Source organism: Sinohyriopsis cumingii, chromosome 2 (assembly GCF_028554795.1).
Source record: "Sinohyriopsis cumingii isolate HCF-2022 chromosome 2, ASM2855479v2, whole genome shotgun sequence".
NCBI lineage: Eukaryota > Metazoa > Mollusca > Bivalvia > Unionida > Unionidae > Sinohyriopsis > Sinohyriopsis cumingii.
Genome location: NC_142962.1, coordinates 122001406 through 122019160, shown reverse-complemented (window position 1 = coordinate 122019160; position 17755 = coordinate 122001406). Strand labels below are relative to the sequence as shown.

At 33.5% G+C, this 17755-nt stretch overlaps 1 protein-coding gene across 1 annotated transcript in view; it reads left to right on the top strand.

Moving 5' to 3' along the window:
• Positions 1 to 12297, top strand: part of LOC149805725 (uncharacterized) — a 109784-nt gene extending 97487 nt beyond the window's left edge. The window contains exons 21-24 of the mRNA XM_089934696.1: positions 3689 to 3789; positions 4394 to 4494; positions 8531 to 8659; positions 11031 to 12297. Of these exons, the coding sequence (XP_089790822.1) occupies positions 3689 to 3789; positions 4394 to 4494; positions 8531 to 8659; positions 11031 to 11130 (431 nt within the window). The 3' untranslated portion in view covers positions 11131 to 12297. The remainder of the gene's footprint in view (positions 1 to 3688; positions 3790 to 4393; positions 4495 to 8530; positions 8660 to 11030) is intronic.
• Positions 12298 to 17755: the final 5458 nt, after the last annotated feature.

Below are 17755 nucleotides of genomic sequence, written 5' to 3'. Positions count from 1 at the left end.
TCTTCAATAAAAACAAAGAACTTTTCTTCAAATGAAGACAGTACCAAACGTAGATAACAGTAATGGAATCTGATGGATTTTTCATTTTCTAACATGACTGGAACATGTTAACTGTGCTGTAAAATATATATTTTTGCAGAGGAAGAAAGCTTTTGCTTACAAACACTACCAACTACCGCTTAAAACGCAAACTAACTTTTACTGACTTGGGACATCCTGAAAAATAAATATGCTTCCTCACTCGTTATGTGACTGCTGTGTTTTTCCACTGAATTCAGAACAATAAGACCTGTGACAAAATTATTGAATATTTTAAATCTCTGTGTGTGCCTAATTTTGATGGAATCGCTTGTATTGTGGATTCAGTGTATGTGATGAGATTCATTGGTGAGTACACTGTTGATACTCTATTCATGCTATACATTAGACATGTATGTATAAACAGTATTCACGTATATGTACCAATTCGTAGTTCTCTAAATAAAGTCAACTATTATATATGCTTTCTCTGTTTTCACTACAGGTGTGTTTCTCATTTAATATGCATTGATTTAAGATGATAACTGTGCAGATGAAGCACATATTTTACCACCCGCATTTATTACCTCTCTCTCCCTCCTGTCTTCCCCACCCCACCCCCCACCCCCCAGCAAATTTGTTTGGGTATATCATTCGTATATGCATCATTTTCTTCAGCTTTCAGACCTGGTTGCTTATAACATGGTTCGGTCTTTAACATGGTTGGGTTCTATGGCTCCCAACTACCGTGTTATAGTTGGGTCACATTGTACCTACAGTATCTCCATGAATCAACTCAGATCCATAGTCTCAGTATTATTTTAGCTGGAAATGATCAGTATAGACTTATTTGTCCATTCAGAGCCTTATATTTCCTCTTGGTTAAATCAAAAGGGAAAAGAAATTGTAGGAAATATTTCTTGATCACACTGAAAGGTACCATATTGAAATCAAGTTGTTTTACTCTCCAATATTCTGAACACCAGACTTCAGAAATTTTAATAATTTTAAATACATTTAGTAAAAATTATCCACATACCAAGAATTTTTTTCAAAGCACCAAAAGAATACTGTTGAAATGTAAACTTAAGAATGTTTTACCTTTACTTAAAAACTGATTATAACTAGTTAACCCACAGGCAGGTCATGAAGCCATTTTGTTAATTATCATGTAAGTATGCAGCAATGAAAACTGCTGACATGTCCCACAACTTATGATCAAGCAGATCCCTCCCAGAAAATGAACCACAAGCTTGTTAAAAGTAATGATAATATAACCTTTCATCTTGAAACATTTGACAGAATAAGTTAGTGAATTAATGATAACTAAAATTATGGTCATCAGGCTAGTGTTACATTGACAGGATGTGGTTGCATGCTTCTTTTATTTTTACCACTGGAGAGTATAAAAAGGGAGCTGAAGCAGTCCAGTTCTCGATGAAGTGGATTTTGTGTGATATAAAGAATTTATGTATGTATTCAGATAATGGTATAATGCATTTAAATTCCTGAACCAGTTTCAGTGATAGGGCAATGATTGTCATATTTGAAGTTGTTGTGTCAAGATTGCTTCAAGCATATTGGAAAGAAAATATGGATTATCTTTTGGGCGTTTAAAGGTAAAATAATATGAATAGATTATTTCAGTTACAAATTTGATTGTTGAAGACAATTTTTATGTTATTAAAACAATATCGACATTAGAACTCAGTCATGTTCAGTGGTAAAGATTCCACCCAGACCTATTACCAATGGCAGTACCCATGGATGGTGAACAGACAAACAAAAAGAAAAACAAATTTCAGAAATGCAACTAAAATTCTCTATTTGTAAAAGAATATTGAAGCATTATCGTGCAAGTGTTCTTTATTGGCAAGCAAGGATATAATACACAGTGGTTTTCCTACCAGACATTGTACTTGCCAGGCTAATTGATACACAAACATGACCATAAAGATGTTAATTTTCTGGACAATCTATGAGAATTTGAGTCATTTGCATTAGTACAAAAATTATCTGACCAGACTGAAATGTAATTATTATTTAGTCTGGATATTTAGGTCAATGATAGTTACAATGTCTCATTGCTACCATATCTTGGTGGATTAATTTTACTATCAAATGAACATATCAATCTCTCACTGAGAGTCAAAGTCCATGAAGTTTTGGCTATTGTTTCAGCGTGGGCCTTTATTAATCATTCCTCTCTGGATTTCATGAAAACTGCCATTTGGCCTTCTCATTCCATTTTTCCTCATTTAAAATCTGTTTGATGGCATACCAGAATGAGTGCATTTATACACTTGGCACAATTGTATAAGCTCAAAAAGTTGTCAGCATGTCATCTTCCAGTCTACAGTAGCATCCTATCGGAAACAACTGGTTAACAATGTCTGTAAAGAAATAATAGCAGTTACTATATATTACTGCTATTAAAATGTATTTGGGGTGGGTGGGTGGTAAAATTAATTTTATATCTGCCTACTATTATTACCAGTTTTTTTCCTCCCTTCCCACTCTGATATCTTTTAGTCTTGGTCCAAGACAGAGATGGATGATATTCCAAATAAAGAGAAGTGATTGGGGCATTTGACAGAGAAGCAATGTCTTTGTTCACTGAAGAAGGGAGGGTTGCTTTTCCCTTTAACTTTCAGTCAACCACATGTACAAACATTATGTGCCTTAATACTGTTAACTATAACTTTTTAATTTTCTGTCCCTGAAAATCTAATATTTTTAGTTCTTTTATAATTCTCAGTTGAATAGTTGTATACTGTTGCCATTTAAAGTTTTGCCCTTACTAAGCTGGCATGGGTGTAGCTCACTCCTATGTGGATATAACATCAGCAGAGATTGTAGCTTAAGAAATCCATGATAGGTTATAAGTCACTGATCATGTGGAAATTGAAGATGGCACATACTACAGCTACATATCATTCATAGTACATATGATGACAGTACTTTTCTTTCTGATATTAGCTCAGTTTTCACTTTTAAAAAATGTTTATCTTCTTCTGTTCTTTGTATCATACATGAGTACACATGATTCCCATTGTGTTTGGTCAAATTATCAATAATAATATTTTGAGAATGAAATATGATCATTTGGGATGGTAACGAGGAAGAAACATCTTTTAAATATCACCCAATTATGTCCTAACATGAACTTTATGTCCAAATTGATTTTGCTGCTTTTATTTCTTCTGCAATATATATTTAAATATAAGTCAACTCCAACTGCAAATATGGGTGTGTATGTTATTTTTTCTACTGATTAGTCCTAACAAACTGCAGAGACCCACATCTACCAGTGCACTATGGATCTGTGCAGTCTGCAATAGGTCTCAACTTGTAAGTAATTATGTATGGTACGTTAGTCAGGAAATAGGAAAACAAAAGTTCAAATAAAGAAATATGGTTAATTTCTCTCTCTCTCTCTCTCTCTCTCTCCCCCCCATACTATAGTATTAGTCGGCAATCCAGTTGGAATAAAGTATATTGGATTTTTTATTTTTACATATTCTACAGAAAGCATGGCAAATTTAAAAAATTGAAGATTATCATTGTTTTAGACATTTCACTTCTAACAGAATCAGAACACTATGAGCTCTATTATTGAGTGTTAAGCTTCAAAATTTGTTGTAAACATAATTTGTTGTTTCTATTTCAGAAAATGCTAATCAGTGGGATAGACTAGCACACAGCCTGGCACTGTCAGCAATAGATACAAAAGTACTTGAATCCACATTTAGGAAGGCAGCCTTGCCACAGGTTTGTAATACATACTAATTCAGAAAGTTCAAATTATTTGTCCCTTTTTGACCAACATGTATAAAGTTTTGACCTAGAGTAATGACATGATTGGACCAACTGAAGCCAGACCTAGATTTCATCCAGTCAGATTGCTGAATTATAGATTTTAATTTTGATCATGACTAAAGTTCTGTTGGTGAAATCCCAGCCCTTAAATGTATATTGTCGCTTATGAATTTGTGGTTCTTTACGTTTTTTAAGTTCTTTATGTCAGTCTATTTGGGAAAGATTTCATTTTTTTATATATCAATAACATATAACATTTGCTTGCATGTTTTGTTCAGGAAGCCATGAAAGCCTTCTTGTATTCGAAAGGTTGTGGGTTCAATACTCATCCAGCTTTTATAGTGAAATGGAAAACACAAAGTTGTGTCTTTTAATAGAACTTAACTATCTCAACTAACATATTATTTTTCTATAAAGGTACAAATCAGGAAAATAGGCAGCCAAGTGGTCATTGTGATAATAATTTGAGTATTAAAAAACCCACTTGAAAAAAAAACACATTTAGCAACTTAAAGCTTTCAAAGTACAACATAGGGCTGATATTTGTCTTTTTCAGCTGTTACAAGAAGTATCTTGCATCATATCAGAAGTCAGGGTTCTGGTCAGGGATGTGTATCTGTCCTCACTTAGAAAACTGGTGATTATACAGTCAGACAAGTAAGTTTCTCTCTCTCTCACTCACACACACACATACACACACACACATACATGTTACAAAACCAGAACATCAGATAAGTAGATTTCAGAATTGATTCCCTTTCAGGGATGGTCCTGGCTTTTAAAAAGCTGTCGCCAAAAAATTCGCCAACCTCAATATTTTGTTGCCAATTTTCAAAAAGTGTCGCCAGAACAAGTAGTGTACATTTTTTGAAGTGTTAATTTAGTCTATTAATGTAACAGGCAATGAAAATTACAAAAGATGGGTTAGTTAATACTCTAAGTACAATAAGCATTAACAAAATGTTACAAAGTGTTATATGAAGATCCGTCGCGATCTTAGGGCTGCCAACTTGTTGAATGCAGTTTCAAAGTCTAATTTTTCACATCTGTACATGCTGATTCTCATTAAATTCTCGAGAGATGAGATGCAGAGTTTATTTCTGATGTCAGTTTTTATGAGGTTCATCCTACTGAATTCACGTTCACAGTCTACAGTGCTGACAGGTGACACCAGTAGTCTCTCGGCAGCCCCCCCCCCCCTCCCCTTATGGCTAGCTTCACAAAGCTTGAAGTGAATTGCTTCCTAAATCCCAAGAATGACCACTGAATGCTGTATAAATTTTCTTGACCAGCAAACTAGGATCTCCATTCCCACGAATGAAACTTACATGAGTCAACACCTGGCAATATTGGACCGTATATATAAGCATAAATTCACACCCAATTTAGGGATTCTTTCACTCCTGTATTTTGAGAAATAAATAATTATTATTAATTATGCAAAACTGTTTTTTTTTTTTTTTTTTTTTTTGCTATTTCTTGTTGCAGAGTTTAAGTCTCTGCAGCCATAACACGGATTGATGGCAAAAGGAAAAGATCAATGAGTAAAATGCTGCACTGGCGACAGATATAATTGTGATTGAGATTTTTTCCATTTGCTTTGTATTTATACGCAATAGTCGGTACTTCAAAGGTTATCAGTTGTCTATGAAGGTTCAGCAAAACTATTGTTTTGCTATATGTAAAAAAAAAAAAAACAACAACAGAAGGATTAGCCATTCAATTAATTGTATCTGTTCTATTCGCGTCTTCAGAAGTCGGTCAGTTGTAGGTATAGTTCGGTAGCATGATTGACAGTATCACAGCATACAGTACTCAGCCCAGATGTCAGCATAAGCAGATTATGATGTAACAATGCATTCTAAAGATGGGGTTGTCAATACGAACAAAGGATTGTTTGTGTAACAGATTGATTCCAATGCATTGCTTAGTCAAGTTTGTGGCTTCCTTTCATTTTCCCTTTTAATTTATCCAGTCAAAATCCATGATTGTATGTACAAATTAAATAACCAAAAAGTGTGTCGCCAAAAAAATCGCCAGATGGGATATTTTTGTCATCAGTAAGGAAAAAAAATCACAATTTGCGACATTGGCGAAGCCCAGGACGATCCCTGCCTTTGAAATCAGTAGGATTTTTATTGATGTGTGTATTGTCTCCAAATTATAATTAAACAGCAGATCCTGATGGCAATGTTAAATTAATAATCAATTATTTGAGTCACTTTATTGATAATAACAGCTTAATATATATCCTTCCTTTGGACTTAAACTCTTCATATTACATATTACAACAAGTTAATCAATTTACAATTTTTGGTACACATGTCAGCCACTTAGCAACAATTCGGAGTACTCCACACACATCACTGAACTAGTGGGAACAGTTCTGATCCATATTAAGACTGGTTCCAACTGTTAATGTGTGGATAGGACACATGAAAACATTGGGTTGTGGGTTTAGCTGGTTGGTTTGGTCTTTTAAAAAATTCTTTTGTTTTTCAAAGTGGTAGATTTTAACTTTAAAAAGGTATGTGCAGTATAAGATAATTTGTTTCTACCACTTGTAGAATCAAATGTATGTAGATAACCCTTACTAATCTCTGTATGCCTAGCATATTAAGTCTTTTTGTGCTTGTTTACACTGTAGGATTAGCATCAGCTTTATTCTTATTCTGCAGGCAGTGTTTTCATCTATTGCCATCTAAGAATTTTAAAGGCCTCCTAAAAGTGTTTTTTTTTTATACATGTATTCAGTACAAAATTTAAGTGTAAACTACTCTTTCTGTAATATTCATTTCCAATTCCATTTTGAAATTCCACAGAAAAATGCCTTTTAAATTTCCTGTTAATTTCAAAGAAGTTAGGTCACCAATATTCTTTCAGCAAGTATAAAAGGATTTTGCACTCAGAATTTAAAAAAAAACAGAGAAATAAAACTGTACAGCTAAACATTTTTATCCAGTATATGGGTTAACTAAAGCAGGAATAGAACATCGATTATAAATAGAATAGTAAAATTTTATGTACTTTCCAATCTGGGCACTCATTTTGCTCTTACCATTTACTTATACATATATATATATATATATATATATATATATATATATATATATATATATATATATATATATAATGTGTGTGTGTAAACTCACTGTATGGAAATTACTGTTATAATATATTCATTATGTTACCCTGAACCATGATTGTACAACAATTGCTGCATAGGTGTGTATATATGAATCTATGCATGTGTGTGTGTAGATATACACACACACACACAGGGCCATTATAAGGGGCAGGCAAAATAGGCAAATGCACAGGGCAGCAAGGTAACCACTAACCCAGGTTGCCATTTTATCCTTTCATCCAGTGCAAACTTACAACAGTCTTGTTTGTATGTTTATGTATGTATGTTATACACACACACACACACACACACACACACACATATATATATATAACATCAAAGTAGCTTATTCTTGAGAGTTTGTGATAATAAACTAATTATATAATATCCTTTCCCATTAAGTCCTTTCACTTTTTTATTGCAATATGTGCTAAAACAACAAAAGAATGGTATAAAACACCATATGATCCATATGATGCAGAATAAATAAAATTACTTGTTTTATTGTCTCCAACCCACAAATTAAGGGAGATTATGTGTATAGTCTCATCATAACATGGCCTGTCATAGATATATTTGTGGCCTGTATCTGTGTATTAACTCAACATGACATGGCCCTGTCATAGATATATCTGTGGCCTGTATCTGTGTATTAACTCAATATGACATGGCCCTGTCATAGATATATTTGTGGCCTGTATCTGTGTATTAACTCAATATGACATGGCCCTGTCATAGATATATTTGTGGCCTGTATCTGTGTATTAACTCAACATGACATGGCCCTGTCATAGATATATTTGTGGCCTGTATCTGTGTATTAACTCAACATGACATGGCCCTGTCATAGATATATTTGTGGCCTGTATCTGTGTATTAACTCAATATGACATGGCCCTGTCATAGATATATCTGTGGCCTGTATCTGTGTATTAACTCAACATGACATGGCCCTGTCATAGATATATCTGTGGCCTGTATCTGTGTATTAACTCAATATGACATGGCCCTGTCATAGATATATTTGTGGCCTGTATCTGTGTATTAACTCAATATGACATGGCCCTGTCATAGATATATTTGTGGCCTGTATCTGTGTATTAACTCAACATGACATGGCCCTGTCATAGATATATTTGTGGCCTGTATCTGTGTATTAACTCAACATGACATGGCCCTGTCATAGATATATTTGTGGCCTGTATCTGTGTATTAACTCAATATGACATGGCCCTGTCATAGATATATTTGTGGCCTGTATCTGTGTATTAACTCAACATGACATGGCCCTGTCATAGATATATTTGTGGCCTGTATATGTGTATTAACTCAACATGACATGGCCCAATCATAGATATATATGTGGCCTGTATCTGTGTATTAACTCAACATGACATGGCCCTATCATAGATATATCTGTGGCCTGTATCTTTGTATTAACTCAACATGACATGGCCCTGTCATAGTTATATTTATGGCCTGTATATGTGTATAAACTCTAAGTCACCAGCAAGTTATTGCTGTTGAATTTATTTGGTATACAGTAAATATGTTTTTTCATTATAGGAGTGTGACATTTAATATATACAGTATAAAGACTCTTTGTGATATTCTGGTCACCTTCCGCTTTGATGGCAAAAGACCTCTGTCTAATCCAGTACAAGCAGATGTACAAACTGTTCTTGGCAAAGTCAGGTTAGTAAGTCATTAATAGTCATTAGTGTTTGAAGAATAGATATGTAAATGACCCCTTCTAGGTATACAAATTAAATCAAAGTTGATGATGTGTTATACATTTGGGTATGTTTGGCATGAGAATTATTTAAAGCCCAAATGCCATACATGCCAACCGTTATGCTTTTGGTGTAATCAGTACGTTTTTTTCTTCTCACTTATATAAGCCTTACACATAAATGTATTCAAATTATGCATTTTTGGTTTATCCCTCTCCCAAAAGTTAATAATTTGTTTTCTCATTTTTATTGGCATCCCATTAATCTTACAGACCGTATTCTAGAAAAGACGGCTTTTCCACAGACTAGCTTGCACTTTCCTAACAATATTATGTTCTATTTATAGCAGCTGCCCTATTTCCAAGAAACATTCTGGTTTTACTTTCAAACTTTTGACCTAGTTTTATCTATAGCAGCTGTATGGCTTAGTTAGGAAATAACAGACTGGTTTTCTGATTTTTTAATCTTTGCTTGCAGATTCTTTGTTCTAATTCATATCTGCTACAGAACCAGTTTGTAGGTATTTGGTGCTAAAAGTCGTCAGATTTATTCTTGATGTGTGTTTTAGAGCAAAAATGTTTTTCAAATAATTTCACAGATGGATTAGAAAAAGACAAAAAAAATCGATTCAGAGATAAATACATGAATTACACAATACAGCATTCCATTCTAGAGCAGATTCATGCACACTGTAGGCTGTGTGGAAATTATTTAAATATTGGTCATGGTGGTAAAACAAAGAAACCTTGAATTATCTTGTTTTAATAACACCAATACTAAGGTATTTTCTTGTTTTTATAGCAGAATGAAATTATGGACACAAATTTTATAAATGCAGAGGCTTTATTTACCAAGTTCTTAATAGAACCCAGACTACCCCTAGCAGTAGAAGACTACGTTGGTCCTTTATTCAAACAGATGTTTTCTGATTCCAAAATTGCAGAAAATATGCATCTGCAAGAACGAAATCATCTAATATTGTTATGTTTGTAGCAGAAGATAATTCGCTTAAAATTGCAGAAGCCATGAAAATTGAGCCATTTAGTATTACAACCGACAGGAGTAGTGATTATGATGACAAAAAGTTGTACCCAGTCGTTTAAGAGACTTTGACAACAAAAGGGCAAAGTCAGAGCGCTCTTCTTTCATTACCAGAAATAACAGTAGATTCCACTGGAGAAAACACTTTTTATTTGCTTCATAATGCTTTGAATAAACATAAGTTGGCAGAACTGTATGCGGTTTTCAGCTGATAATGCATTAGTGATGACTGGAATTCATAAAGGATTTGCATTCTATAGTTTGAAAAATGTCTCCATCAGTGTACATATCAGGTTGTCCGTGTCATTTGATGCACCTTGCTGCATGAAAGGCTGCTGATAAATTAGAAGGACAACTCCTGAAGTATCAAGTTTGCATTCTACCTGACAACATAACTTTATGTGGACATAGTTGATGAGCAATGGCACCTTATTTCCCCAGCTAAAAGATCCAATAACTGGAAGATATATATTTCCTCTTCTTTGTCAGGTTATGAAAGGAGTATTCGTTCTTTACCATTCTAATGCTGACTGTAAGAGATTGTTCAGTATTGTTAACAAAAATAAAACTGAATTTAGATCGAGGCTCTGTAACCCAGCTCTTGGTTCTCTACTGGTGTGCAAAACATTCCTAATCTCAGCTGGTACAAAGTGTTTTGAAATGCAATATGAGAGACTTGCTTTTTAATGCTCAAAGTGCTATATATGAAAATTTGAAGCAGTAATTGATGTTAAAAGACCAGAAAAAGTAAATAAATCATTTTGTACATATGCTTATTGAATTTTATTGTTATATGTGGATTACTCTTTTTCTACTCGGATTATTCTTTTTGTCCACTTGGATTACACTTTTTCCTCACCAGGGGTTGGCATGTATGGGGATAGGGCATCTTTGGTCATCAATAGCGTTTTGCCTAAGTTTTTAGCAAACATGAATGATTTCTTTTTCACAGTAGTAAACTGAAAATTTTGTCAAATAACTTGTGTTCCAGTATTCAACTGAAATTGGTTGACTCATGGATTTTGCCAATCAACATAGGATTAATTTGTATGCAGTGTGAAAATGGCTGAGTTTCTCAGTTTGAGGGGGAAATCACATGGCTCATAATGCAATGAACTGTCAATATTATATAGTTTTTTTAAATCACCCAACAATGTTTAGGACCAATACTAAATTGTATGTATGGGTGAGTACCCTACTTTAAAAGTGCCTTCCCTGGGTCCCATGTATGTTTTAATGGAACAGCCCTAAGGTGAAAATACATGTAATGGATGCTTTTCATTTCTTTGCAGTAAGGAGCAGATTTTGAAGAATTTATCAATGGTCAAACCAGGACCTAGGTATGTCCATAGACTTCTGGAGTGCATCAATCTTGAGTCAGGTGTTTCATGAAAGAGAGATTTATTCATCATTAGTTGGGCTTTGTCCAGTGTGTTTTTTTTTTATATGAGTGTATCAGTCTTGAGTTTGATATTTATTTAAACCAGAGTGTAGAGGTGTTTAGAACAAATCTTTCCTACCCACTTTGTTCTGTGCTTGTTTCATGAGAATGATTGTTGTGGATTTCCAGCAATGCTATTAGGTTACAGGATCATGGTAATTTTGTAAAAGCAATAGTGATATCACACAACTCTTAAAACTCAAATGAGGGACAATTTACACATTTCTGTGGTTCCTGTAAATATTGACCAAATTATTTTGTTTGTGTCCTTTGTCAATCATCTCAATTGATCTGTATTTTAGTAGATGTAGTGTTCACCTACAAGCACTTGAACAATTGAGAACTGGTGAGATTTATGCAATTTGCATCCAAGAGGGGTGCAGCAAACTGATCCACAGCCACGAAGGAAAGTTAAAAAAGCTTCAATAGTCAATAGGGTTATAATGTAAGATAAGTGGTTACTTTGGGGGGAACAGGTTGACGGAAAGATTTTCTTGAGAAGAGGATTGGATAGCATGAGACTGATTGAAACATGTGCAGAAAGGAATAGCAGTGAGGAGAATTTGGCCAGGATCTTGGCATGTGGAGGGGAACCAATTTCTGAGAAAAACTTTCTCCGCCAGGAGGTAGATGTGGAGGACTTCTTCCTCATAAGAAAAATTTCTGGTATAATCCCAGGATTTCAAGGGACTGGTTTCATCTGTGAGGAGATTTTGGTTTACTTTTCAAATAATGTTATGGATTTTTGGTATATCAACATAATTCAAATAATGTTATGGATTTTGGGTATGTCAACACATGACATCAGTCAGCTTTGCTACTGATTGTACACCTTTATTGTACTGACTTATATTTTTCACACCTTCATCATGCCCATACCTGGACTGTGTTGTACCTAGGATTTGAAGGGGAGAGGTCATTTTGTCTGGGGGTCACAAAATTGGAAAGGGACATGAAATATAGCAGATTGTTCTTAATGTACAAATAGTTATAAAACAAAATGCAATTTGTCAGTTCTAAAATGTTGTCATATATACTGTACTATCATCTTTTTATTGGACACTTATATTCTTGTTATAAACGCTTTACCAAGTACTTAAGTAACCCCAAAACACAAACCCCCACCACAATTACATGTTTAAATATGGGATTCATATTGAAGAGTTGCACAATGGAATTTTATGTTTTGGATCTTGATGACATTGTACTTTATCATCGCTTGATATTTGCCAGTATTTATTAAAGTACTTTCCGTGTTTCTTTAAAATTATTTTTGTTTTGAGACTAAAAAGTAATTGCTTAAATGCTAAATTGTATATTTATGTGTTTTTCATGCCAGATATTTGTAATTTTTGTAATTAAACCTAAATAATACACTTGCATCTGAATTTACATTGCAGCTTGGCAGACCTTTAATGTTTTGATTTCCTAAAATATTGTTTTAAAATGAAAATGAATTGCTATCTTCAAGTTTGTATTGTATTTCCTTTAACACCCTTGGTTAATACAGAGCCAGACAAATATGTACTGAAGGAAATTAAGAGATATATATATATATATATATATATATATATATATATATATATATATATATATATATATATATATATATATATATATATCTGTCTGATAGAATGCACACACAGTGAGGTACTTTGTAGTCAAGATTTGAGGACACACCAAAAATACACGTAACCCACAATCTTGCATTCAAAGTTCAAAACTCCTGCTAGATGTAACCATGACACATATAGTTTTCTGTGGGATTCTCAACATCTTGTACCCCTATCTACATCTAACTAAAAAAAAGCAAAATTCTGCAAAAATGGGCATGAGCATGATTATTTTCTTTCAAATATTATGAATTCTTAAGCCACTCTTCTATATCTCCATGCCAACCATACTGTATTTGTTTCCACTCCACGTAAACAACTGGGCTAATATTAATCTAGTTCCGTCAATTTGGAACCCAGAATACGTCTTAGTAATCTTAACCAGCTCCATGCTGGATTAGTCTATATTTGAGACTGGTAAATACTGTGCAAACAAGCTGCTTTGGCAAGGGTAATTTTAGGAAGTATCCAAAGCAAACTGAACAATATGAGACAGGTCTCACAAAAACACCAATTGATTAATTCTGCTAAAAACAGAAGCACATGAGGGTTCACTGTCACAAACATATTTGTGACCTGGACTAAAATGTCACAGGATATATATTAAACAATCTGTTCACTTGGAATGGAAATGTATGCAATGGAGGTGCAGAAAGTTCGTTTAAAAATATATTTTTCACTTTAACAATCATGTGCTTTTATTTAATCAGATGTAGATAGAGTTACAAGTTACAGAAGGTGTGTGTCATGTATTCTTGTAATATATTTGTTATACTCTTCTAAGGATTTTGTAAATGTAAATATGATTTCTGTCTCTGAATTTATGGTAAAAACTTTACTTTATACAACCAGTCTGTTTTTAATTACCATCCAACATCAGCTTGTTAAGGCTGTAGTATCTGGAATCACAATAAGTAAGCAGGATTTGACTCTGTAGTTTGAAGTAACAGTATCATGAGTCACAGTTGCATCCAGGATTGTTGAACATAACTTTGACCTATGACCCTGAGTCTTAATTTGATGCGATATTTACAATGGCCCTGGTTTTTCAAATTTTCCCAACTTTTTTGTCAGTCACCTTGTTTATTTTCCTACTTTTTCAAAATTGGCTACTGTCACAAGTGTTTTTTTGCTTCAGCCTTTTTACTCACTGCATGAACAGCCATAGTGAAGCAAATTTAGGTATGGTCTTTATGATGTGGAGATTATATTCCCATTTTTATCATTGTATTTGGGCCTTATCGCATCAATGAGCATAAAAGAAACTATGCATTGTAATTAATTAAACTGATAGGAGTACCTCGATTACATTATTCTTCTTATTGTGAATAGGTTACAAATATTTAATCAGCTGCCTCAAGATCAAGCTATTTACTTTGGGGTTTTTTCTTCAATCATTTTTCACCAAACAATGACAATGCATAAAACATTTAAAAGACATACAGGTTACAGATCAGAGGTGTCAGCTTAGAACAGATTAAGTTATTTGTGAAATTGGATCTAGTTTTTACTTTAAAACAAGAGGATTTTCAATGACCCAACTTTTAGCATACAAATGGACAAAGATAACCACCAAGCAATTTTCATTTTTTCGTAAAATATGCAGATTATATTGTGACATCAATCCTTTTACATTAACTTGTTGCCATTTACACTATGGTTATATAAAACATGTTTTAGCTTTTCTCAGTAGATCATTTCCTGATTATTTTTGTGGCAGTCCACATTATTCTTGATATCAGTACTCTAGAGATGGTGTATCACTGCCAGATCCAGCTTTACTCAGAACAGAAAATGTACTTTAAAGTTTCTGCATTGGAATAGGGTAGTGTTAGTACAACGCCACTGAATCCACCAACAAATTTTAATTCTTTCTTGCCTGTGGGAAGATTCAGGTTGCTGACTGCCAACCAGAACTGATCAGGACTGGTGCCATCTGGGTCAAATTGGGAAAGTTCTTATAATTTACTTTAATGGGAATGACCGAATGAACACAGTCATGAGCCTTTGAAGTTGATTTCAGCCACTGAAATTCCTGTTTCCATGCTTTATTAAATTTCATGTGATATTTTGATTTTCTTGATTTTGATGTTTTAGTATTGGGAGATAATGTGCCATACTTAGATATTTTGACAAACTTTAATACCAAGCTGAATTGTCCTTTTTTTAAATTACACATGAGCTATTTAATCGTTCATAATGCTGCCATAACCCATTATTACCCTTAATCCTTTCTGAATTACTTATGATCACACATATTATAATCTATCTCAGGAAAGTGAAGTCAAATTGACCCTTGTAATCTGTCCATAATTCATTCATATCTTTAATACTTTCAAAATTACTACTCGTCACAGTATAATCCGACAAATGCTTTTAGGGTCTTGTCCATCGAATTATGAAATGAAGTGTAATGGTCATCCTGTATAAGCCAGTTCACAGTCATGTGATTACATGAAGTGTTTACTGTAAATATCCTACATTTGAAGCAAGGTATGAAACAAACTCAGAAATAAATTCTGTTCAGGAAATTTTAAGTATGCTGAAGATGGAAGACACTCCTCATCTTGGGATGTTCATGTGCATCAAAAAGATATTTTGATCACTCCAATAAATGTAAATGCACTAATGTCACTAAAATTACAGATAACCCCAACATTACAACTACCTGTTTAAAGGGACAGTTCAAACTGAATGTAAATCCTTTGGACAGTAAATATTGGGTGAGGTTTGGAAAATTAAAAAAAAAAAAAAACTACCTGTTCTAGTGACAGTTGATTAACTACTGTATATGCTCACTTATAGACTTGTCCAACTGCACAGACCCATACCTGCCAATGCATAACGCACTGCCAAATCTGGAACTCTGCAGTTTGTTAGGAGTAATCAGTAGAACAAACAGGTGCATTACGCTATGGTAGATCATGCTTTATGTTTGCAGTTGACATTGTTTTATAAAGGTGTGTATGTGTGTGTGTGTGTATGTATATATATATATATATATATATATATATAATATATATATATATATATATATATATATATATATATATGGTATTTTTACCTATTTGCAATTACACTACTGTAACATTGGTTTTCCTAATAGTTGTAGTTAATTACAATGCATAGCTTTTGCTGTGCTGATTTGAAGTCATGTGGCTAAAATACATGTTGCCGTGACTGATATGGTCATATAAAGCTCAGGAACATTGAGGCACTAGAGAGACATAAACCATCCTGTTCTTCAAATTTGCTTGGGTAAGATAAGTAAACAGTTTGTTTTATTATTAATTTGCATTGAATTCATACTAATTTCCTTTATAAAATATCTCTATTTTCCCCAACTTTGTCCCTACCTTTTTTAAGTAGCCCTACTTTATCCTTGTTTTGTCACCAAGGATTGCTGAAAAGACTAGATGCAAACCATGCCTACTAAAAATGTAAAATTATTTGACTGATATATCGTATTTAATTTTATAGTCATCAGTGAGTTCTCTTAATGATGTCAAAGATAAATGGAAGGTCGATAAACATGCAGGCTTTAAAATCTTTAAAAACACTGATTTTTTACACAACCAAACCCTTTATGTAGACTTTTAATAGAGACTGTTCTTAAATTATATTTTTTTAAAAATCCTGCCTAAAAATTGTACAGACAGCTTTTGTTCTAAGTCATGGCCCTTAAATTTATCTCTGATATCTGTACTTTGTATGAACAAATGCAAAGATATAGTAACTACCTTTATGCTCAGATATTTCCCATAATGGTCATCTCTTATTAGAAGATACGCTTCATATTAAGCCAGTGTCTGATTTTCCTCACTTTAGTTTTATATTCCATTTGTGTATTATTCAAATCTTCCAATCATTAAAATTTTTCCTCACTTTAGTTTTATATTCCATTTGTGTATTATTCAAATCTTCCAATCATTTAAATTTTTCTTCACTTTAGTTTTATATTCTATTTGTGTATTATTCAAATCTTCCAATCATTAAAATTTTTCCTCACTTTAGTTTTATATTCCATTTGTGTATTATTCATATCTGCCAATCATTAAAATTGTATGCATTGTATTATTTTTGTTTGTCTGTGTATTGATTATGCTTTTAGGTACATTGATCAAAGTGAAATAAAATAAAGCAATTAAAGGCTGTGTTAGTTCATTATTATTTGCTTGCCATTTGGCTGAGTATTACCCCATGAACAGTCTGTCTGGCTGTACATTAACTTTTCATTTCAGAATGATAATTTTAGTTCTACTACATCTATCTTTGTCAAACTTGATTGGTAAGTTGTCTTTTACTCTGTTGAAAGAAACCTTTCAATTTGAGGATCAATGTTCAAGGTTGAATGAAGAAAAAATGGTTTCCACACAACATTACGAGTCTGCTACCATCTTCAGTTGCCAAAATTTGTCAATTGTTTACTCTTCAGACAAGCATTTCCACTACCAGTTTTGGGATCAAAAAGGAAAAGAGAAAGATCACTGAGAAAAGGACAATGGTTTCTGCACAATACCTCAAATTTTCCACCATCTATTTGAATACTTTGTACTTGGGATAATGAAGAACCCATTGATTTTGGGGTGAAAAGGTCAAGATTACTGTACCTGAACGAATATAATGGTTTTCACACAATAGTGAATGACTTGCACTTTGGGTCAAGTCCATTTATTTTGGGGTTAAAAGGTTAAGGTCAGTGATTAGGATATAAAAGTTGCTTTTATACACAATCTGCTACTATTGCATTGCTTTCCTTGTCTAGGACTTGAAGTCCCCAGTCCAAAGTAATTATTCCCTCCACCAACTATTGGAAGGTCAGAATTCAAAAGAACATGATCCCAGTCTGACTGCTGTGTCACAGCCAGCATATGGAATACTACCCTCTTCTTTCCTTGGATGCTATTCGAAGTACACTTGTGATTTATCATCTATTAGCAGTCTTTTTGGCACATCAAATACC